The sequence below is a fragment of the Oenanthe melanoleuca genome, chromosome 11 (genome assembly GCF_029582105.1).
Source record: "Oenanthe melanoleuca isolate GR-GAL-2019-014 chromosome 11, OMel1.0, whole genome shotgun sequence".
NCBI lineage: Eukaryota > Metazoa > Chordata > Aves > Passeriformes > Muscicapidae > Oenanthe > Oenanthe melanoleuca.
The window spans coordinates 4581905-4603895 of NC_079345.1; the positions used below are offsets into that span (position 1 = coordinate 4581905).

General features: G+C 41.2%; 2 protein-coding genes and 1 long non-coding RNA gene across 3 annotated transcripts in view; 2 read left to right on the plus strand and 1 right to left on the minus strand.

Annotated features, from left to right (window-relative positions):
* LOC130257986 (polycystic kidney disease protein 1-like 2) overlaps positions 1 to 14502 on the plus strand; it is a 36374-nt gene extending 21872 nt beyond the window's left edge. The window contains 19 exon segments of the mRNA XM_056500992.1: positions 184 to 285; positions 481 to 659; positions 1007 to 1153; positions 1657 to 1856; positions 2010 to 2236; positions 2752 to 2965; positions 3895 to 4123; positions 4850 to 5081; positions 5534 to 5630; positions 6319 to 6459; positions 7153 to 7338; positions 8174 to 8501; positions 8599 to 8732; positions 9620 to 9747; positions 10081 to 10241; positions 10933 to 11143; positions 11629 to 11730; positions 12890 to 13021; positions 13816 to 14502. Of these exon segments, the coding sequence (XP_056356967.1) occupies positions 184 to 285; positions 481 to 659; positions 1007 to 1153; positions 1657 to 1856; positions 2010 to 2236; positions 2752 to 2965; positions 3895 to 4123; positions 4850 to 5081; positions 5534 to 5630; positions 6319 to 6459; positions 7153 to 7338; positions 8174 to 8501; positions 8599 to 8732; positions 9620 to 9747; positions 10081 to 10241; positions 10933 to 11143; positions 11629 to 11730; positions 12890 to 13021; positions 13816 to 13941 (3276 nt within the window). The 3' untranslated portion in view covers positions 13942 to 14502.
* On the minus strand, positions 1679 to 15248 carry LOC130257987 (uncharacterized). Its single transcript, XR_008841421.1, has 3 exons — positions 15209 to 15248; positions 12874 to 13927; positions 1679 to 1835 (listed from the first exon to the last, which is right to left on the minus strand). It is a non-coding gene; the product is annotated as an uncharacterized LOC130257987 (long non-coding RNA).
* Positions 14535 to 21680, plus strand: GCSH (glycine cleavage system protein H). Its single transcript, XM_056500991.1, has 5 exons — positions 14535 to 14889; positions 18185 to 18264; positions 19247 to 19310; positions 20842 to 20973; positions 21548 to 21680. Exons 1-5 carry the CDS (start codon positions 14550 to 14552, stop codon positions 21643 to 21645), a joined length of 714 nt encoding a protein of 237 aa, XP_056356966.1. The 5' UTR covers positions 14535 to 14549; the 3' UTR covers positions 21646 to 21680.
* Positions 21681 to 21991: the final 311 nt, after the last annotated feature.

The window sequence follows — 21991 nt, forward strand, 5'->3', positions numbered from 1 at the left end:
CAATTCCCACCATGTCTAGCTTGTTTTAATAGGAAGCCTTTAACCAATCCTACTTGTTTTCCTGTAACACTATTTACTGGTAAGTAAACATTGTTCACAAAATCACAAATCCCTACCCACAGCTTTCAGGAATCTGTACTTTCAGGACAGCTAACATGCTGCTTGTGTTGTGTGGCTCTGCAGGTGAAAATCACAGTCCTGGAAGACAATGATCCCTTTGCTCAGTATCGTTACCTTGTGACAGTTTTCACAGGACACCGACGTGGCGCAGCCACAACCTCCAAGGTATCAGTGGCACTGTGTGGGAGGAGAGTTTATTTGCTTAGAGAGCTGGATGAATAAAGGAGCACCTGGAGCTATTAAACAGGACTGCTCAAATGCACTGTCTGAGCCAGAAAGCCCTTAGGTTTGATGAAAGGAGAAGTAATCACACATGGGATGAAGATGTGCAAATCTTCATTTTGCTTTTTTATTTTCCAGGTGACTCTCACCCTCTATGGTCTGGATGGAGAGAGTGAGCCCCACCACCTAAATGATCCTGATACACCAGTCTTTGAACGTGGAGGAGTGGATGTTTTCCTCCTCTGTACCTTCTTCCCTCTTGGGGAACTGCAGAGTATTAGATTGTGGCATGATAATTCAGGGGACAGTCCGTCCTGGTAAGTAGAGGGCTGGAGATGCTGGGAAGTAAAAATCCACAAATAATTTTTTATAATGACAATACCTTTCCCTTTCTAGCACTTAAAAATTATCTTCACTGCAGTTCTAGTAAGAAAAGAAGTGTTAGATTCTTGGTTTTGCAGCTAAATAGACCAAATCATAGCCCAAACTGCAGGACCAGGAGTGCTTCCTATATCCCATGTCTAGTACAGGATGGGATATGCCCTGTGCCTTACAGTTTAGTCACCCTAAGAAGCTGAAGGCCAGAGTTTGTCCTCCACAGTCTTGTTGAGCTCTGTGTTTTACTCAGTGACATATGACTGTGCCCTGTGTGTTTTTCCAATAGGTATGTGAATCGAGTATTAGTCCATGATCTGGCATGGGATCAGAAATGGTACTTCCTCTGTAACTCTTGGCTAGCCATTGATATTGGAGAATGTGTCCTAGATAAAGTGTTCCCAGTAGCAACAGAACAGGACATGAAGCAGTTCAGGTACCTCCTATTTAATGGACTTTTTTACTCTTGATAGCAGTCAGTCTGGAAAAACAAGCATGAATAAAACAGACCAAAGCTCAAGAAAAAAATGAAAATAAGGAAGGTCTTTCCACTGTCCTTAAAGGGCTCTGAACAAGGGAGAGAGGAAGGATGGTTACATAAATCTAATCATTACCCTAACAGTAGTACCATACTGAAAATATTGGTGCTAAAGAAGGATAGCCTGACAAACCTACAAAACCCAAACATCTTCTCTTAGGTGTAATTTTCTTAACAATTTAAATAGTTAATGCTATGCTGTGACCAAAAGGAAAGGACATAAGTAGCTATGACCATTCCATGCAAATCAAGCCATGATGTTTGATAATTCCTCCTAGTTACTACTTCTGCTGATAGTGCCTAGAAGCATGCACAGGCTGGGACCCTAAACTAGGGCTTTGTTCTTCCCTCACACCTCTCCTTTCTACATATCCATTTGATTTCCCTTTTCTCCTTCCCAGCAACCTGTTTTTCATGAAAACCTCCAAGGGTTTCCAGGATGGACACATTTGGTACTCGGTTTTCAGCCGCTCCCCGCGAAGTTCCTTCACGCGAGCCCAGCGCGTGTCCTGTTGCTTCTCACTGCTCCTCTGCACCATGCTGACCAGCATCATGTTCTGGGGTGTGCCAAAGGATCCTGCTGAGCAGAAAATGGATTTGGGTAATCCTCACCATTGCTTGGGCAGGCAAAAAGAGAGACAGCAGAATTTGGGAGCAAGAGTTGAATAAATGGGTTTTTTCCACAAGAGAGAGACCTGATGGTTTATTTTGCCTGGGGTTATTTTTTCTTCTCTCCTCTGTTTGACCTTGACAGGTAAGATCGAGTTCACATGGCAGGAAGTGATGATTGGCTTTGAGAGCTCCCTCCTCATGTTCCCCATCAACCTGCTCATTGTGCAGATCTTCAGGAACACACGACCCCGGCCAGCCCGGCAGGGCAGAGAGAAGAGGCCGGGAAAGAATGGCCGAGTGTCCCCAAGCCTGCCTCCCACCCCAGGGGCCACCCAGGCTGCCTCTCTCACTCCAGAGGCTGTGACAAAGGCAAGTCCCAGCGAGTCCTGCACTGCCCTCTGCTGCCACACACTACTGGCTTCCCCCACTCTAATTTCCCTGTTCTGATGCCCTTCAGCCTTTCTGAAGAGAAAAGCCAGTTACCACTGGTGCAAAGCATTCATTTGCCCACCTAAATGCAACCCTTCATTAAGGTCTGTCTTTGTGCACCACAGCCCTTGCACAGTTATTGTGTGTGACCAAATCTCCGTGTTCAGGAGTTAAAGCAAACACTAAGCAAGACTCTGAAGATAAAATGTATCATGGACCACATTTTTCTCAGCTTAGGTCCTCAGGCAAGCACACTGCCCTTTTGAACCCCCAAAGCTTCCTCGCTGAACTCACTGAAATCTGCCTGTCACATCCAGCACTGTAGGATGTGCTATTCTAATCCATTCTGGAGATTTTAGCAGTTGGTGCAACTCCCAGCCAGTGGTACTGTCAGATCACATCAGCTTAAGCCACTGCAGCCAGAGTCACTACTGTGTTGCTAATGTCTTTCCTAGGATATAAGGAGAATTGCAAACTCACTTTTTAAAGCCCTGAAGACTCCATCTCTCACCTCAGTACCAGACCTTGAAAAATCAACTAACATCAACACACTCCTGTCACTAGTTGAGGACATCATCTGTCAGCAGAACAGAGCTGGGCAAGGGTTTTATGATGACAGCAAGAAGGATGGCCCTATAACTGTCACATTGGGTGCTATGGATATCCCAGGTAAATAACACACTATGAAATGCCTGCTGAAGTCTTTGCAGTGAAAATTATGATAGCACTGGATGTCATGACCCAAGCTCTTACATTCTGACTCAAAGGCAACTACAGAGTCACAGAAGAGCTGAGGTTAGAAGGGATCTCTGGATCTCACCATGCTGCTCAGAGCAGGGTCAATGGGAGCAGGATTGCCCAAGAACAGAGCAGTCAGATGCTGAATGTCCCCAAGGATGAAGACTCCACAAATTCTCTCAGCAACCTACTCCAGTGTCCAATATCTACATTTTTTCTTATATTCAGAAATTTCCCGTGTTTTAAGATGTGCCCATTGCTTCTTGTTCTTTCACTGCACCACTGAGCACCCAACTAAGTAAAGGTAACTGGGAAATCTCTGTTTCTTTTGCTATAGAATCAAATGTTTCCTACTAGTCTGGCTTGGGAGCTGAATCAGCATCTACAAAGGAAAAGACTCATAAATATCCTTTGTTTCACCAACTCTTTGACCTGTCCTTTTTTTTTAAATTTCTTCTTGGCCTTGTGCTCTCATTCCTTTCAATCTGACTCTCAGTTAAAGAATATATGAGTAAACATTCTCACTGATTTCATTAAGACTCACATTTGGCTTTTGCAGGGAGTCTTCCAAGCTACTAATTACACAGGTAAACCATGAACAAATTAACAGTTGATTTGATCTGACCTGTCTATTAAGATTTTAGGACTGCTGTTTAACTCAGTTGCCTTCTGGAAAAAGTGCCGGGCCATTCCAGCAGAAGAATATTAAGCTCTAGTACTAAAGCTGCTTTTACATATCCCTTCATATGTTAGTCTTCACTTCATCACTTTAACTCCATTTCTACCACCCTTTGCATTGAACATTGTTTTAATCTGGGACTATTTATTTTCTCAATAAATAAATAAATATTTGCCTGCAGAAAAAACAAGAAATCCAACTCCAGAGAAGAGAATTTGTGACCAGCTGAAGTACAGTGATTACCATCGCTGCTTGTACATGCTACTCCAGCATGTAGAGATGGAGCTGGAATTACTGGGGCCCCATAAATTTCAGATGCCTCAGAGTTACACACAAGCTGTTTGCCAGGTTCAGCACATGAAGAACCTCCTGGAGAACCAAATCTGCTCATCATCATCTATCACTGAGGGGTAACCCAGTTCTCATTCTCAGTATAAGTAAATTCAGGTCATGAATTCAGAATTGGGCAAGATGACAGAGCCCAAATAATTACTGCTTAACATGTGCTAGATAACTATTATTACATCTGTAAAAATAAGCCTTACTATTATACCACTGCAGGAGCTACAAAGAAATTTCCATGTACTGTGAACTGTACACAAAGGCAATAATGACAGATCATTGCTGTTTGTCATTTTTGCTTCCAAAATGGAAAGTTACAATACAATGTCATGTGATAGTAAAGGGCTGAGATAATCATCCAGCTCCAAAGTCACAGAAGTCTCTTAAAGTGTATGGATAAAGAAAAATTAACAAGCAGACAAAAATAGTTCAGTGAAATACGATAATTAGGTTGGAAGTATTGAAAACAATTGCACTAATTACGTCACTTGGCCACTATGGTGATCACAAGAGATGCATTCAGCAGCTTTAATGCACTCATAGCTTTGCCAGTAATTCTACTGGATATTCAATTACGCATGAGCTGAGTAAATAAGCCCATCACATTTATTTTGATTTTAGCTGATGTCTGCACACTTCCTCATTATTTTTTCTCACTGTGCTTTTTGGTATCCATACATCCTATATTACTGCATTAATTAAAAGAATATTTTGATTTTATATCATGAGATGTTGCCTGTTCCCAGTGAACCTGATGACAGACTGATTTTTTTCTCTTCTGGTTGACTCTCAAGGTGGTCCCATACTCCCAACTTGTCCAGTGATGACAAGAAAAGTTCTTCTCCCAGAGGGCTGCCCTGGTGGTTTGTGTTCATTGCTTGGTTCCTTGTGGCAGCCACCAGCGGTGTGTCTGGGTTCTTTACCATGCTCTACGGACTCCATTATGGCAAAGAGAACTCCATCAAGTGGCTCATCTCCATGGTCATCTCCTTCTTTGAAAGTCTTTTCATCACACAGCCCTTGAAGGTGAGAGCCTCAGAAATACAACCATTGGCCAAGATGAACTCACATGCTGCCATAGCGGGAAGACGATGGAACACTAAATTCTAATTCTAAAGAGCTAAAGGATTTAGGATATAAAATGAGAAGTCTTTGCCCTCAAAACAAGAGCAGGCAGGTGGTTTACAGGGTTCTGTTGGTTTTTGCTGACATTAACTCCATTAGTTTCATCTCCCTTGCTTTATCAGGTTTTAATGAGGTTTCTGACTAGTGAGGATGTGTCACAAAATCAGTTCAGCTGGACAAACCCCAGCACCATGCACTGTTTTCTTGTTTACGGGCTTCAGCTGCATGGGTTCAACAAATCCAGAGCTGAAATGTTTTCCTGCAGTGCCTGGATCCAAAGGGATCCAGGTCAAAGCCAAAATCTTCTTTACAGGAAATGGGAATATGGTGAGTCTATAGCTGATTCTTTCCAGGTGCTGGGATTTGCTGCTTTTTTTGCTCTGGTTATGAAGAAGGTGGAACATGAGGATGAAGAAAACACAGCTATTGATGGGCCCTTATCTGCACAAGGTAACTGCCTGCAAAGTTAAAAATTATTAAAGAAAGTGCAGGATTCTCCAAGCTTTTAGAGTGCTTTATGAATGAATATGTGACCAACTGGCTTGCAACAAAACCTGTAACTATTCCACAACTTAGTGAAAATAAATAAGTGACCAGTAAAATATGCATTCTTCATGAAGACTGGTAGCTCTTTATCTGACAAGCATTACTTAAATGTCTCACAAAGAAATTTCCCACATCCTTTAAGCCCTATGTGGATGTTCTCAGGTTACATACTTTTCCACAGCCACAGCTATCTGTATTATTCCCCTAAACTGAACAGTGGCTTCTGCAGTCATAATCATATTTAAATAAAGCCTTCAGCAGCAGACAGGAATCCAAGGGCACAGCAAAGTTATGTGATCTACAGCTTCCTCCCTGCTCAGCCTCAGGCTATGAATACACCACCTTCTGAGATGCTCAGCCTAGACAGAGACACCTGGACCACACCTGGTCCTAAACCCTACACACTGTTTGTAAGTCCCTTCCTCCCCACTGTTTGCCTTACAATTGCTATAGTAATTGTTTAAATCACATCCTCTGTATCCCTGAAGGAAATCATTAGGTAGAAATGTTTCCTTAGAAAGTCCAAACAAACAAAAAGCAGGACATGGATGATCAATTGACTAATCCCAGGGTTCACTGCTCTCCCCCACAGGTGATTCACACCCTCTCTTTGGGGTCCGAAGGGACAGTAGAAGCAGTATTTACCGACCACCTCCCATTGCTGATGTGGAGAAAATGAAAATCAGCTGCATGAAGGAGCAGAAAGCATTTGCCCTCATCAGAGAAATCCTGGGTATTACCCATATTACCCAAGATTATCTTGTTTTATTCAGTGACACTCATCAGTAATTTTACAGAAGTGAAAACACTGTTCTCTTGGGTGACAAAGTTTTGGCATATCTTCAGTTTTCTGCCAGCCATTATGATGTAGAGACAGGCTGTTCCATGGCAGCTGGAGCTGCAGGGAGGTGGGAATGTTAGCTGGAGATAAAAATGTGGCTAAGGTTCCATAGTAAAGAAACACATCATAAATACAACAGATTCAAGAAAAGCAGAAAGGATAAAAGGAGGAGGTCAGCAGTTAAGTGAAGCTGAAATCAAAGAGCAGATGGAGGCCATCTTTCTAAAAGCACATAGTATCTTTAGAAAATGATTTATGCCCCTGTTCATTTCCTCTAAAATCAATGGCAAAAATAAATTACCTCAACTTCACATGGAATAAAGCTGGACTAGCTGGAGCTGCCATGACTACTATTCAGCCTTCCCACTTATTTTCTTGACTGCTACTCATATTCCAAATGTGAAACTTAAACTGCAGCACATTGAAGCAGCTTGGGTGAATTCATTAGCACTGGTCACTCAGAGTCTACAAAACACCTCCTTGGCCTAATAGGTGCTGACAGCAGTAATCATTCATGCAATCTATTTTGAACTGCATTGTTAATTCAGAGCTCACATGTGCTGTCTCTTCCTGTTTTTATTCCAGCCTATCTGGGGTTTTTATGGATGCTGTTGCTGGTTGCCTATGGGCAGAGAGATCCCAATTCCTACTATTTAAACAAACACATTGAGGACAGCTTTACAGATGGATTCCATGATGTCTACAGTTACCAGGATTTTTTCACATGGGCAAACACTACTTTACTGAAAAATCTTTATGGATCATATAAAGGTGCAGAGTCACATTGTTTCCCTTCAGCTTGCCAGATTCTGAAACATTATTTGTAATACTTATCTCTAACTTGCATATTTGAGTAGAGAAAGGGACTTTGAGTATACAAGGCCAGCAAGGAATCTTACAATATGAATACCAGTGGATAACAAAAGCCCACAGCTTGACCCCAAATTAAACATCCCCTGATATTTTCCTTTTATTTAATATAACCCAAAAGTTCTGCTCTGCAGTGCTAATTATTTTCAAATTTTACACTACTTACTCCAGATACTCAGATATATCCTCAGTTTTACACAACTTTCTTTCCATTAAAAAAAAAAAAGAAATGGCAGAGAGGTGGCACCATAAAGCTTTTCCTCAGGAGATTTGTTTGTATCAGGACTTGGGTCAATGTGAGGGCAAATTATGCAATATCAGCATGTTTCTATCTAGCCATATCCAGTAAAATATGACCCATTTTTCAGCTCACATTCAAGGGTAAATATTGAAATATATTAGCAGAGTTGTTCTTTGAACATGACAAGCCATATGAACACTGCATAAAATTACTCTTCTATGGGACTCAAAGTGAGTCACTTTCCCCCAGGCCTCACTTTCCTTCTGCATAAAATACAGATGGGGGTGACACAGAACTCTGTTATTGTGAATGTTATTTAAGAATTCAGTTCAAATCAATATGAGGGTTTAATTTTCATTACTATTTTGCTTACAGTGTTTCCGAGAAAAGAATATATGGCAAAATATTAATGCATCAGTGAATCATAAATGAAATGAAGAAATATTATGAATTTTGTCATAATGCCAGTGCTGCTCTTTTCCATCCCCTGTTTAGGATTCATTACAGATGGCAATTCCAAGCTGGTGGGTAGTGCTCGAATTCGCCAAGTAAGAGTGAAAGGAGACACCTGCCCTGTTTCTCCCAGACTCCAGCACATAGTTGAGGAATGCCATGCTCCATACTCCCTACAAACAGAGGATACAACTGTTTATGGGGAGCACTGGAATACCTCAGTCTTCGATAACTCCTCTGACTTCAGCTCAGCATGGCAGTATCAAAGTCAGTCCAAACTGAGAGGACACCCCAGCTGGGGTAAATTTGCCATCTACAGTGGAGGGGGATATGTGATTCACCTGGGAACAGACCCTAAAAATGCCTCCAGGTACCATTTGTGTTTTTGTAAATTATCAGTGTACCTCCATATGATGCTGTCTCATTCCTGTATAAATCAGATCACTGGCTACACATTCTTTTGGCAGAATTCTCCAGTACCTTTTCAACAACGTCTGGCTTGACACCTTCACAAGAGCAGTGTTTGTTGAATTTACAGTCTACAATGCCAATGTGAACCTCTTCTGCATTATAAGCCTGATGTTTGAAAGCAATGCTTTAGGTGAGAGCCTTTCCTAAGTTACACATTTCTGCAGACAGCAAGCAATTCACCTACAGAAGGCAGATTTACACACTAGCAGTGTTTTCCTAGCTCTTTCTTCAGGAAAGACAAGTGTACTAACAAATCTAATCACGAGAGAATCAATGCAAATTTTCTAAACCATTTGGGAAAAATGCAGCATCACAGTAATACAAACTATAATGGAAAATCTTATGTTTGTTTATGCTGTGGTCATCTGCTGCTGAAGAAAACATGGTACTGAAACTTGATCTCGAGAATTTACACAACAGGAACAAGAAAAATTCTGTTTCCTAATCACTTCAGCTAATCAGTACAATATTAAAACAAAAATGCAAATAACTCTATTTTTTGTTCCAGATGACTTCTAATGTATAGCAATGTAATCACATCTGGATACAACAAAGAGAATAGTGAAAGCAGATTCTGGTTTAAAGGCTACAGGAAAACATTTGGTCTGAACCTCCTTAGGGTGTGTCCAAGTATTAGAAAATGCCCAAACGGAGCTCATTTTGAGATTCAACTCAAGAATGAGATTCGACTTTTTTTAAAAATTCCAAATCCTCCTGTTGTATTTCTGCATTTGCAGTCCAATTCAAACTCAGTCCTGCTGGATTACTATTGTGCTATCCCACAAGACTCAAGCAGACAAGCACTACAAATCTAAAAGCCTTGACTCTCTGAACTTCCTGTTTGAGGAAAATTTCAAACCCTACAGGGTTATTTACATACTGAAATATAAATCTTAGTTCAGCGGTTTGATTCAGCCTGAAGTTTACATGAAAGCAAGTACAGAAGTCTCACTGATGAACGGAGTTGTTTGGCTGAAAGCAGAAAGAGCCCTGAGGTGATCCCTGTTTGTTTTTCAGGGGCCTTTTTCACAAGTGCAGAGCTGCAAAGTGTCCGGCTCTACCCCTACACCAACAGCCTCCACATCTTCGTGGTTGCAGCAGAAGTCATTTATTTCCTTTTTATTGTGTACTACATGACAGTACAGGTGAGGCCCAGTGGAAAGTTTGGCTGAGAGCATTATCTTGTGCCTGCTGTTGATTTCACTTACAAAAGCTTTGGGATTGTACTGTACTTGATTTCAGTAGTGCTGGTGCTGCTACACCTATGGAAGATGGAATCAGGTACAGTGTCAGTACTAAATAATAGGAATGCAACACTTTATTTGGCTTGGATGCTGTTTCTGAGAAAGATAATGAGAAACTAGTGTAAGATGTAGTTGTATTAATGCAGAGCAGTCTGCTTTATTGCGGAGGGCATTGTCCTAATGTTCAGAGGTGCATATGGAGTCATGAGACTGAAACAGTAAAACTCCTCTCAGGGAAAGCTGCTGAAGAGTCTGAGATGGAGATACTTCCATAGCAAGTGGAATCTCCTGGAGATGGCCATTATATTGATTAGTTGGAGTGCTCTGTCAGTGTTTGTGAAACGGACGGTCCTTGGGACCCGGGACATCAGCTACTACCAGGAACACAAGGAGGAGTAAGTACTAATGTCTTTAGTGCATCCTTTGTTGTTACTACTTATGCAGAAATAAATCTATTTTTCCTCTTCCCAGATAGTCCCTTGTCTGTGCTAGATATTGCTATCCTAGATTGCTATATATTCATGAAGCCTGTAAGTTTGTCAAGGCTTCGATTTGTGTCAGCAATAGGATTTTCTTCTGATACTGCTCTATTAAAATCCAGCAGACTTGAGCACCAAGCTCCCTTTTTTAGCTCCTATTTTCCTGTCTGCATCACCTTCTTGTGAACCTACAAGCCTTTCTGCTATAGGACATCCACCCAGAAAGCACACAGTCTGCACTGGTCTTTGTTGTAAAAAGCCATTGATTAGAGGACAATAATGGAATATTTAGTTCAGAATGGAAAGTTACAGCATCTTTTAAAAAATGGTCACACAGGAAAGACGATAGAACCACAGGATAACGAACAGAATTTGAGCTACAGCCTAGACCTCCTCTCCTTAAAAATCTTAGCCACGCACAACTGAGCTTTTTGTGTACACACAGTAGGAAGAGCAGGTGGGAACACTCAAGCAGGAACTCATTAGGTCTCCACTGAAACCCCAGCATAGGGTGATTGGCTTTTCTACCATACCCATTTATGCACTTCAAAGGATTCTGTGTGCATGGTATATTATGTATTTTCTTTTTTTTTTTTTCCCCTAACAGCTCCCTAAGCTTCAGTGAAACAGCGAGAGCTGATGCAGTTCTTGGCTACCTGATTGCATTCCTGGTGCTTCTCTCCACAGTGAAACTGTGGCATCTGCTGAGGCTCAACCCTAAACTGAACATGATCACTTCAACACTAAGGAGGGCATGGGGTGATATCTCTGGATTCATCACTGTCATTGTAATCATGTTCCTCGCTTATTCCATTGCTGTGAGTATCATGGTGCTTTCTCTTGTCTGCAGTCTGCTTCCAGGTACTGTCAGGTTAAATCAACTATTTCTGAATGCTAAAAGCAACACAGCTTTACCATGTAAAATGGAATAAAGCTGCCTGTCTAAATATTAGTTTAGCAGCTTGGAGCCCATGTGAGTGAAAGAGAAGTTAAAACTTGTCTGTTCTTTGCAAACTGAAATTTAGTGAAAAAACCAACACTGAGCTGAAAAATAAGAACTCTCTATGTGTAATAGATGTGACAAGAACAAAGTAAAGGAAAAAAAGATTTTCTGGATAAAGCTTATATTGTGGAGCATTCAGAAAGTGCCATTTGCTGTTTGGCTAGTTTATAATTGGGAAATAATTATCTTTTTTACATATCTAGTGGCAGGCTGAGCATTCTCGTATCTGTGATAAAGCTAAGCACATTTTGCAGCAAGGACTCTGATAATGACACAAGACATGACTTCTGTCTTCTGCAGGCAAACCTGATATTCGGCTGGAAGCTCTACTCTTACAAGACTCTCTTTGATTCGGCAGAGACCATGGTCAGTCTTCAGCTGGGAATCTTCAACTATGAGGAGGTACCACATCTAATTTTGAGAAGTTTACAGCTGTACAATTGGCATCTCAGCTATCAAATATGCTTTTACCTAGCAAATAGAAGGACTTTCAATTAGTGTTAAACATTAATGCAATTTTGCAAGCCCCACAGCTCCCTAAAGCAGCCACCCTTTCTGAGCTAGAAGTGAAACCTCTTTAATGTCTTATTTTGACCACAAGGAGGCTCATAATGAACCTTTCATTAAGAAACCTGCTCATATTTCAACTAGAGAAATTAATAATTGATTACAAAAAGTTTTGAGCATTTTCCTTAGAAAGCTATAGATAGAAATGTGAGCAAAGCCCTGTGTTTGTTCTTAACACCCCCTCTATCTCCCAAGAAAGGCAAGGCCTTCCACAAGGGAACTTCATGTTAATGTTCGGGTTTTTTTGGTTTTTTTTTTGTTATTTCTTATATACCACTTTTTCAGTAAAATCTTTCAAATATTTCAATGTCCTTTGAACATTTGTTTGTGAATTAATTCTTGGACATCTCTGACTGTGAAGTCCTCCTTGGTGCATGTTTTTAGCATGGATCCAATAGAATATGGGTGGCTTTCAAGATCAGTAAATTGGCACATTTTCACCTCTACATCCCACTCAGGTTAATAATGAAAATATATTCCTATGTTGTACCTTGTACGAAAATTAGTGTTTTGATTTTTCACAACCCTTGGTTTATAAGTGTCTCTGCCAATCTGACTGTGCTTCTTTGTAAAGCATACAGTAAAATAAATGAAATGTATACAGGGATTTAATCTATTTTGAAAGCTGAGGCATTAGGAAGCTTCAGCTGTCCTGTGGATAAACAGATCTCCAGGCTTGTCAACTTTCATTGAAAACTGTCAAACCATTACAATCAAACGCAAATACTTTGAAACTCCCAAAGATTGCCCATATTCACACATATATATAAAATATTCTGTTGCCTTTGTACTATATCATATCAACAAAGGACAATACTAGAATAGAAAATTTATATATGTGTATAATATATATGTCATAATTGATTAAACACAGGATTTTCAAGGTGACAGACTTCTTATTGGGTCTTAACTGCTTGTATATATATATATATATGAAGGTATGCATGCTTTTTCTTTTTTCTTTTATTTATGTCTTACCTTATGTATTACACAGGTCCTGGACTACAATCCAATTTTAGGCTCCTTCTTAATTGGATCCTGCATAATTTTTATGACATTTGTGGTACTGAATCTGTTCATTTCGGTGATTCTGGTTGCTTTCAGTGAGGAGCAAAAGCATTACCAGGTTTGTTCATCTAAGCTCTCCTGCTTTTAACATTTTTTGCTCAGTGCTTACTCAGGTATTCAACCATGGATGAAAACCATGTAAATTCAGTCCAGCTCTTAAGAAGGCAACATTGGCTCAGAAAGAACACTTCAGGTTTTCCAGATTTACACTGTCCATTCCTGTTCAGATGAGTCCCTGTTCAGATCTGATTTGTAGCCTTCTGTTCACATACTACATCCAACAAAAATCTCTTAGGTTTGTGCTGGGCTATATTGAAATTAGTGCCAAAACTGCTACTGAAGTGCATGAGGCTTTACAGCTCCTTTTAAAACTCTCACTGTAAGTGCCTGACTCATTCAAGCGATTGATAGTGCAGTGTGAAATCCATCTTAGCACTCCAGTACTGCCCAGAATTCCTCTATGTTTTAAATAAAGTCAAGGGAGATGAAAACAAAGCATGTAGCTGATAGAAGACAGAATATATATTTAGTTTTTCTCATTTACTCCATCTAGAGTCTCACTGTGTATACCACAAGCTGTATGGGAGCTGGCAAGTGCACTTCAGGCTCCTGTAGAAGGATTTCCATAAGAATTCACAGCCAAAATTTCTGTAGCGTCCATACTCATCTGGAGCTTCTGTCTGGATAAAAATATCGGCATGATGTTCTGCTTGGCAGTCACTCATGCTCTGCTGAAAGTTGGCCTACTTCACCTCAAGTAGAGATTTTGTCATGCAACTTTCTCAGGCTTCAGCAAAGACTGAATGCACTTTGGGTGTGCACCTCTGAGTAACTTACTTGCTATTATTTCAGGCTTCAGAAGAAGAGGAGATTGTTGATCTAATGCTAATGAAACTCTTCAGTTTCTTTGGGATAAAATGCAAGAAGGAAGAGAAGCCAGTCACTGGTGAACAAGTAGAACAACCTTTCAGCGAGTGAATGAAGACCACCTTGAAAAGTCACTTTGCTTGCGGGCAAAATATTTAATTGTTTGCTGCAGTGGTTAGAGTTAGGTTAGACCATAGGCTTACGTTATTACAGCTTCTGATTTAAATGGGTTTTCCCGAGGGAATGGCTGGAGCTGTGTCAGGGGAGGTTTGTGTTACAGATTAGAAAAAGGTTCTTCAGGTGTTCAGGCACTGAACAGGCTCCCCAGGGAATGGTCACGGCCTCAAACTTAAGAGAGCTTATGGAGCATTTGGACAATGTTCTAGGGCACATGTGGGATTGTTGGGGTGTCGAGGTTCTAAGGCATATGTGGGATTGTTGGGGTGTCTCTGCAGGGCCAGGACTTGGACTTAGATCCCTGTGGGTGCGTTCCAACTCAGCCTATTCCATGATTCTGGGAAAACTACGCGGTGTTCACCCCCAAAGTGCTGCCGGCGTGTTATTCTGGAGAAATAGCAAAGAAACAGCGGTAACCCTGAGGCGAAAAGTCCCACGTGCACTTGCTGTAGACTCGGCCTGTATTTATTTAATAAACACCGCGCGGCTGTTGCACTGTTTGGTTAAATCCTCTCTGTCTCGGCCGCGGCGGCGCGCGGAACATGGCGGCTCCCTCAGGCCGCCCCGTGCCCGCTGCCGGCGGGGCGCGGAGCCCGGCCCGGGGCTCGGAGCCCGGAGCCCAGCGCGGATCCCAGACCGGGACACGGGGCCCAGCCTGGGCCGCCCCTCAGGGCCCGCGGGCCCCCGGGTCACCCCGCCGGCCCCGCCCCGCCGCCATCGCCGCCTCCCGCTGGCACCGCCCCCGCCCGCCCCCGGCAAAGATGGCGTGGCGGGCGCTGCGGAGGGTCGGGCCGGTGCTGGCGCCGCGCTGCCCGCGCCTCCCGCTGCCGCCGCGGGGGCTCGCGGCCCGCAGGCTGGGCACCAGCTCGCTGCTGCAGTCTGGTGAGTGGTGGCGGGAGGGAGGGAGGTGCGCGGCGGGCGGGCGGGACAGCGGCCCGGTGCTGCGGGGAGCCGGCGGTGCCTGTGCCCGGCGGGGTGGGCAGGGTGGGCTGCGGGGCACCCCCCGGCAGCCGGGGCTGGGTACGCGGAGCAGCCGGAGCGCAGGTCCCGCTGGCTTCCATCTCTCTGTCCCTCCCTCCTCCCCTGCCTCCCGCCGTGCCGTGTACCGGCGGCCCCGCGATGCTGCAGCCGCCCGGGTCCCCCCGGTGTCGGCGGGGCCCGGAGAACCTCGCAAGATGGCTGAGCCCCGGGCGCCCCTCACCTGCCCCCGGCGCTGCTGGCACTCCCGGCCCCGCTCCCACAGGAGCAGCTTCACCTCCGTTACTCGGCCAGAAACTTTTAACCTCGCCTCCACGCTTCAGTTCTGAGCAAAGCGGCTCAGTCCCCCTCTGTTTCCAAAGAGTATTCGCAGAGTGAGCCGAGCGGGGAGCGCACCAAAATAGCGGATCGCTTTTCTCGGGATTGCCGCTCGCCAGCAGCTCGATGTGGGCTCCAAGGAGCATCAGCAGCACAAGAAGGGGCAGGGGTGGGTGTCTGGCGGGGGCAGAGCCGCAGCAGGGACCCAGCGGGCTCGCAGGGCCTTGAGCCGCTCTGGCTGCACAGGTTTGGCTCCGGCTCCTGGGCAGCCGCAGCTGCAGAGCGGCACGGCGGGGGATGCACTCGTGCATCTGTGCGTGCTGGGATTTCCATTTGGTGTAGTTAATTCTGAACGCATCTATTGATGTCAAAGCTCTCTTTGAATAGAAGTTACCCACGAAAGTCTGAAAAACAGAATTTGTGATAGTGTAGCAAACGGAAATGTTTAAAAAGTCAGCGCGAAGAGGAGCAGAAAACGATGTAAAAGTAATGACTGCCACTAAGAACTCATCCTTTTCTTTCCAGACAATCTTAAACCCACCTGTTTAATTGTCTTTTGCTGCAAAAGTGAAAAAATTAATATTTATTGTTCATTACTTGCAAACTCAGTCAAGATCTAAGCTTTTATTCTGGCCAATGTACCCACTGTTTTTCTATACACATCACTTGAAGGAATAACAAACAGTGCTTTTGTTTGAGGCGGAGAGGAAAAGTTCTGTATGCCTCTCTGTGGAGGTGTGAGTTCACTCTTCGGGTATATATGAAATATTTAATGGAGACAAGTTACACTAAATGAAGGTTCAAAGTGTGCTAGTTAAACTAAAACCAAAGTCCTGAAATGAATGAAGCTAGAGTAAATTCACCTGTTCTTCTATAACAGAATGCAGAGAGAGACTTGGTATGCATTGACATTTCATATTCCTTTTGGTTGATTTATTTGATGGGCTGACCACCTAAGCTCAAAGTTCAAATTTTGAGATTACTTATTAACTGTTTTTAATTTGACCTTTACTTATTTGCAGTGTTTTTTGTTGCATGCTCAGAATTTTAATTTTTCACCTTTTTTTGTCCTGCAAGAAAGTTACGTGATCTTCTAACTGTTCAGGACATTTCACTGCTGTAAGCCAAACTGGTGTGAAAATCTCCTGGATTTTTATTAGCCTTGCTTTATAAACAGATTGCTGTATCCCAAACTGGTGTGAAAATCTCCTGGATTTTTATTAGCCTTGCTTTATAAACAGATTCTATACAATATTTATCCTGAGTAAAAATGTAGTGGTTGGCTTCTTTGTGCTATGTAACATCACTAATATTCAGCCTGGGTTTGAGATTTGTCAATTGTCATTCTCCAATTTTATGGTTCATTACTCACTTCCAATAGAATTCCCATGGATTTAACGTCTTGACCCAAAATTGAGACATTTAGCACTGTTCATTAGAGTGTATCATGAGATTTTTTTATAGTTATAAGTCGTGCTAGATGAAATTCTGTGGATTTTTGACTGATAATCCATGAAAATTACTTCATATTTACAGTTTACTCATGTTTGTTTTGTATTATAATTGCAAACCCACATATTGTTCTTCTGGGCTCTACAAAACTTGGGCCTTATTGTAAGACAAACTGTTTTATCTGAGACTTGCTACTCTTGAACTTTTCAGACACAAGAGGATCACTGCAACTGAAGAAGCTTAAAGTATTGACAGTCTGGAAAGATTTTAGCAGGTCTACAGTGAAAGCTTCTCTTTTCCATATGTACAGTTTTAGAAAATATACAAGGATTTGCAGAAGTGTAGTTTGTCTGGTGTTTGCCCTAAAGAGTCCTGCCCAGAGGATGAGCTTGAGAGGAGAATGTTTAGCTCAAAAGGAAGGTGCAGCTGTACTACTCTGGCACTAATCTCTCAGGGAGCTGTTTCAGAAGTCAGCTTTTCCAGCTTCTGCAATATCCCTTGCCTGACTGGATGGGTGCTGCAAGTGGAAAATAAAAATTAATTAATTAATTTTTTTTTAAATGTAAGAAGGTATCTACAGGGAAATTATGTAGAAGTGAGAAAATGGACATGGCAGGCTGAAAATGCTCTGAGTAAGAAAAGATCCAGGAAAAATGTTAGAAACAAAAATGTTGCTTGTTTCAGTTACTTCTTTTGAAGTTTCTCCCATAACACTTTATATTTAAAATTGCGGCTGTCTTGAATCTTGCAGATCTGAAATGTAAGGAGAATTGTAACCTTGCTGTGGAAAGAGTTAAGGTTTTAACAGACCTATTTTAAAGTGATACAGAATAACAACTGTGTTCTTCTCACAGTAACAATATTAACAGAAAGCAAATTCTATTAAGTTTCAGATGTCTGTATGAGTTGCCTTATTAATTTGTCCTGTCTTAATTTGCCTTAATATTACATAGAATTGTGCCAGCTTTGCACTTTGAATGAGATGCTGTAATGCTCACGGTGTTTCTAGAGTCACCAACCCTGGCCTTCCCAGCCATAATAAAGTAGTTATCAGAAATAAACACTAAATATGGTTGAAAAGCCGCTGTGCTATCATACATAGAAATGTATAACTATGAATAAAACACACATCTAAGCTTTAGATTTGCACTTCTGTTTGAAGTAGAGCTGCTCCTTTTGCTCCTGTACTTTATCAGTCTCCAGATGGTTGCACAGGAGCTGATAATACTCTGAGCAGGACACCCAGAGAGCCTCTGCCCTGTTGCTGAGCATGTTCTGTGCTTCTGTAAATTGCATGTGCTGGTTAAAATATTTTGCAAGAAAAATGAACACACTCAGTGAAAAGCCCCTAGTTTAAGCCTGCAAATGCGTTACTGTATTTAAGTGAGCAAGGTGTGATTTCTTTCTGAAATGTTTTGTTTCCTTTTAGCCCGCAAATTCACAGACAAGCACGAATGGGTATCTGTGGAAAATGGCATTGGAACAGTAGGAATCAGCGATTTTGCACAGGTATTGATTCCTCCCCACTTGCCCAGGTCTGCGATATTTATTTTTGCCTATTTGCTCTGTCCTTGCTCTTTGGACATTTACTGTTCTTTTGTTGCTTTGATTGCATGTGCAACACACTGAGCATGATTTTTGGACCGGAGTCTGTCCCATTATTTGTGATGTTTGTGCCATCTCAGCATTCTAATAAGGTCTTAATAGCTTCAGTCTGAGCCTGTGGAGGGCTGAACTTGGTGAGAAATGTCAATGTTCAGGTCTAAGCCTGAGCAGTTCGTGGCTGTGTGAACAGTACATAATGTACATTTTTAGGTCAAATTTCCTTTGAACACAAATATGGTGAAATCCCTCTGGCTAAAGAACAGTTGTGAACAGATGTACAGCATAGCATATATTTCATACTCTAGGACAGGAATTCCTTTGGATTTTTTTTGTTCTCATACAGATATTGGATTTGGAATAGTCACAGGCAAATTCTGGGCTGTATGTAAAACTTAAAAAAGAATGGGATAAGCTATCAATAAATGGAATTTATGTTTCTCAGGACTAGCAGCATTTATTTTAATCCCAGGTTTCTGTCAATAACTGATATTCTGAGATCTCTGGCCTTTTGTAAGATAGGGTACATGTGTCATGTGGGACAAGATAGGGAAGAGTTGAGCCAATTCTTATGGTGATAAGGGTCCCAGTTAAGTCAGTAAGGACAAACTGTGTGCTAACAGCTCTCTGTAGCTGATGTTGAGAAGATCAGCAGATGTTATTCCTCATTTTCTGCCAGAAGAAATCTGCATATAAACTGAGCCTGAGGGTTAGTAGCACTGTAATATAGAAACAATAATTTGGTATTTGGGGCATGATAACACAACAGAATGAGAACAATATTTAGAGACAAAGAATACTTCTATGCAATTCCAGAGTTACTGTATCAGTTCTCTCCTATATATAGTTTTGTTAATGTATGTTCTGATGCTTTTGTTTTTCTTTTAAGGAAGCATTAGGAGATGTTGTTTACTGTAGTCTTCCAGAAGTTGGTACAAAATTGAGTAAACACGGTAAGTTTCAGTTCTAGATGCTCTTGAAGTGATTATTCTGCTCATCCCACTCTCCTTTACAAAGATAGATTTTCTGAAATAATGGTTATTTATGGTTATTAACACCATTATAAATCTTCTGGATGCAAAATAAATTCAGGTGTTTCTACAAGAGGCAGCTTTAATTTTAAATTCTCACTGCCAAACTGCTTAACAGCAGAAAATACACACTTTTTAAACTGTGAAGATATTTATTCAAAAATAAAGTATTAATTTTTTTTTGTAATAATTTTATCTATACTCTGTTTTTAAAATATTTATGCTTTGATCTGAACTTGCAAGTGTTTATCTGTAATTCTCCAGTTATGCACTTTGGGAATTGTGTGATGTGAAACTTCTAATTGATATCAAGCTCTAATTTTAGTACGGGTACAGAGACTCAGTAATTTTGGGGGATCAAATGTGATCACAGATTTTTTTGCTTGTTAGTGATGTACAAGTTGTTACATTCTTCATAATTCAATTATGTAACTTTTCCTGTTGAAGTGAACATTAACAGGTAGAAATTAAAAACCTTTTAATGTATTAACATAGAGAGCTGTCTCAGCAGTATATGAAGAAAATCTTGCCATTATTTTCAGACAATTTTTAAAAAAGAAACCAGGGGTTATGTGGTAAAGTAGAATGCCTTTCTTCTGCCATCCTTCTTGTGGAATAGATCTCTATCAAACTGTTTTAGCCAAATCTATTACATTGAATGCTGACTGTTAGACAGAAGGTCTCTTTTGTGTAGGATTTTAATTAACCAATTTGTAGTTTTGCTTTATTTGAAGGAATTTCATTTAAGTTCTCTTTTCTACCCGTTCCGGCCTCAGTCTAATTCCAAGAACAAGTTGTTCTCAGATCCCTTGTGCTGGTGCCTATCTACCCTTGTGACAGCTCCTTGTTCCTTCAGCCTCTGTCTTGTTTGCTTGTGGCTGAGAGCTGCTCTGGATTAACATTGCTCCAGGCACCATTTCCATAACTCCCTAGAAAACAGGAAGAAGGGAAGAGCTGCTGGGTGCTTCCAGTGTGGTGCTTCTGAATACTAATGTGTGTTTTCCAGTGAGTGCAAATGTAAGACTTCATATTGTTTCTGAAGGAAAAATGGGATTGCTGAAATTGTGGCTGTGTTGATTTTGTAACCAAATTACAAATAAAAAGGTTTAAATTGTAGATAAATGGCATATTTAAGTCTCTTGCAGCAAGAGCTGGGTGTTGTTCCTTCTAAGTCTATATATGTGCTGTAGGTTTTAGGCAAAGGATTAACCAAATGTAAGGAATTCCTGTCCCTTCTGTAGTAGCCAGCTAGTACAGATTCCCCAGAATTCAAGAGCATAAACATCATATTTAATAATGCTGATCCTTGTCATAAAGTGGGTGACTTCAATCTCTTTCTTGCTCAAGATCAAGACATTTCTTCACTGTTGTGTCATCACCAGAATATCTGACAACAAAGGGAAGTACTTTGTGTTTTTCCCTTAGAAACTTTCAATCACATTCTCTGTTTCAGATGAGTTTGGGGCTTTGGAAAGTGTGAAAGCTGCTAGTGAACTCTACTCCCCTCTCTCAGGAGAAGTGACTGAGATTAATGCTGCCCTTGCAGATAATCCAGGGCTTGTCAATAAATCCTGTTATCAAGATGGTAAGATGTCACTTTTATCTTTCAATAATGAATACTATGTGGCTTCTTGCTACTACAAATGGCTCTGCAATTCCAATTCTTTCAGTTTAATGGTGTGGAGATTTAAATGGAATACACTGAATATAGTTCAAGCCCAGTAAAATTTAATGTAAAAGCATTATCACAGTGTCATTTTTGAACATCTGTTTTACAACATGTTATTTTCAGATATACACTGTGGCTGAATTTAAATCTATTTGCCTTGACTGCATTTCTGGGTTCTAGATCTTTTAAGAGTTCACAATAAAGAGAGATCAGCTCCTTGTCTTTCCAGACAGCATTTCCCTCTGCCACTGTCACAGCCAGCACTAAATTACACAATTGCTCTGACTCAAAAGGCCATTTCTTATGATGAGTTGGTTGGTTGTTCATTTTTTAAAAATACTGAAATGTTGTTTTGCCTGCACAAAAACCTGGCTGATTCTCCAGCGATCCAAGGCTAGTTGTTCCTGCTGGGAGTGCTTTCCTAAGGCAGTAACATGAATGAATTGTTCTTGTAGGATATTACCAATTCTTTTTAATTTCCTAACTACAGGTTGGCTTATCAAGATGACTGTGGCAAAGCCTGCTGAACTTGATGAACTGATGACTGAAGATGCCTATGAGAAATACATAAAATCCATTGAGGACTGAGCTGGAATAATGAAATAAATTAATATAAAATCTCAGTGTAGTTTGTCATCAATTAAGGAAATACTGAATATCCAGTTTTGGCAACTTGAAAAATACCACTTAAGATCACATGTACAAGACTAGAAGTAATTAGAGTGTTTCACATCTGTGTACCTGTGAGGGTTTTTTATTCTGTTGTCTGACTCATGTAAATGCAGATGTTATCTATAATATTTTGGGAAACAAAATTCACTTGCTAAAATATATAGTTCTATAGATTCATTTGACATCAAATTTACAGCCTTAACATGCCAATTTTTCTGTAGGCACATGACTGTTCTCATAACCTGGACTACAGTTTTCCCTG

Bases quoted from the DNA above. Each gene is read 5' to 3' on its own strand.
- GCSH (XM_056500991.1), top strand. From the start codon at position 14,550: ATGGCGGCTCCCTCAGGCCGCCCCGTGCCCGCTGCCGGCGGGGCGCGG. The intron at 18,265-19,246 runs GTATTGATTCCT...TTTTCTTTTAAG, and splicing joins GAATCAGCGATTTTGCACAG to GAAGCATTAGGAGATGTTGT. The intron at 19,311-20,841 runs GTAAGTTTCAGT...TCTCTGTTTCAG, and splicing joins TACAAAATTGAGTAAACACG to ATGAGTTTGGGGCTTTGGAA.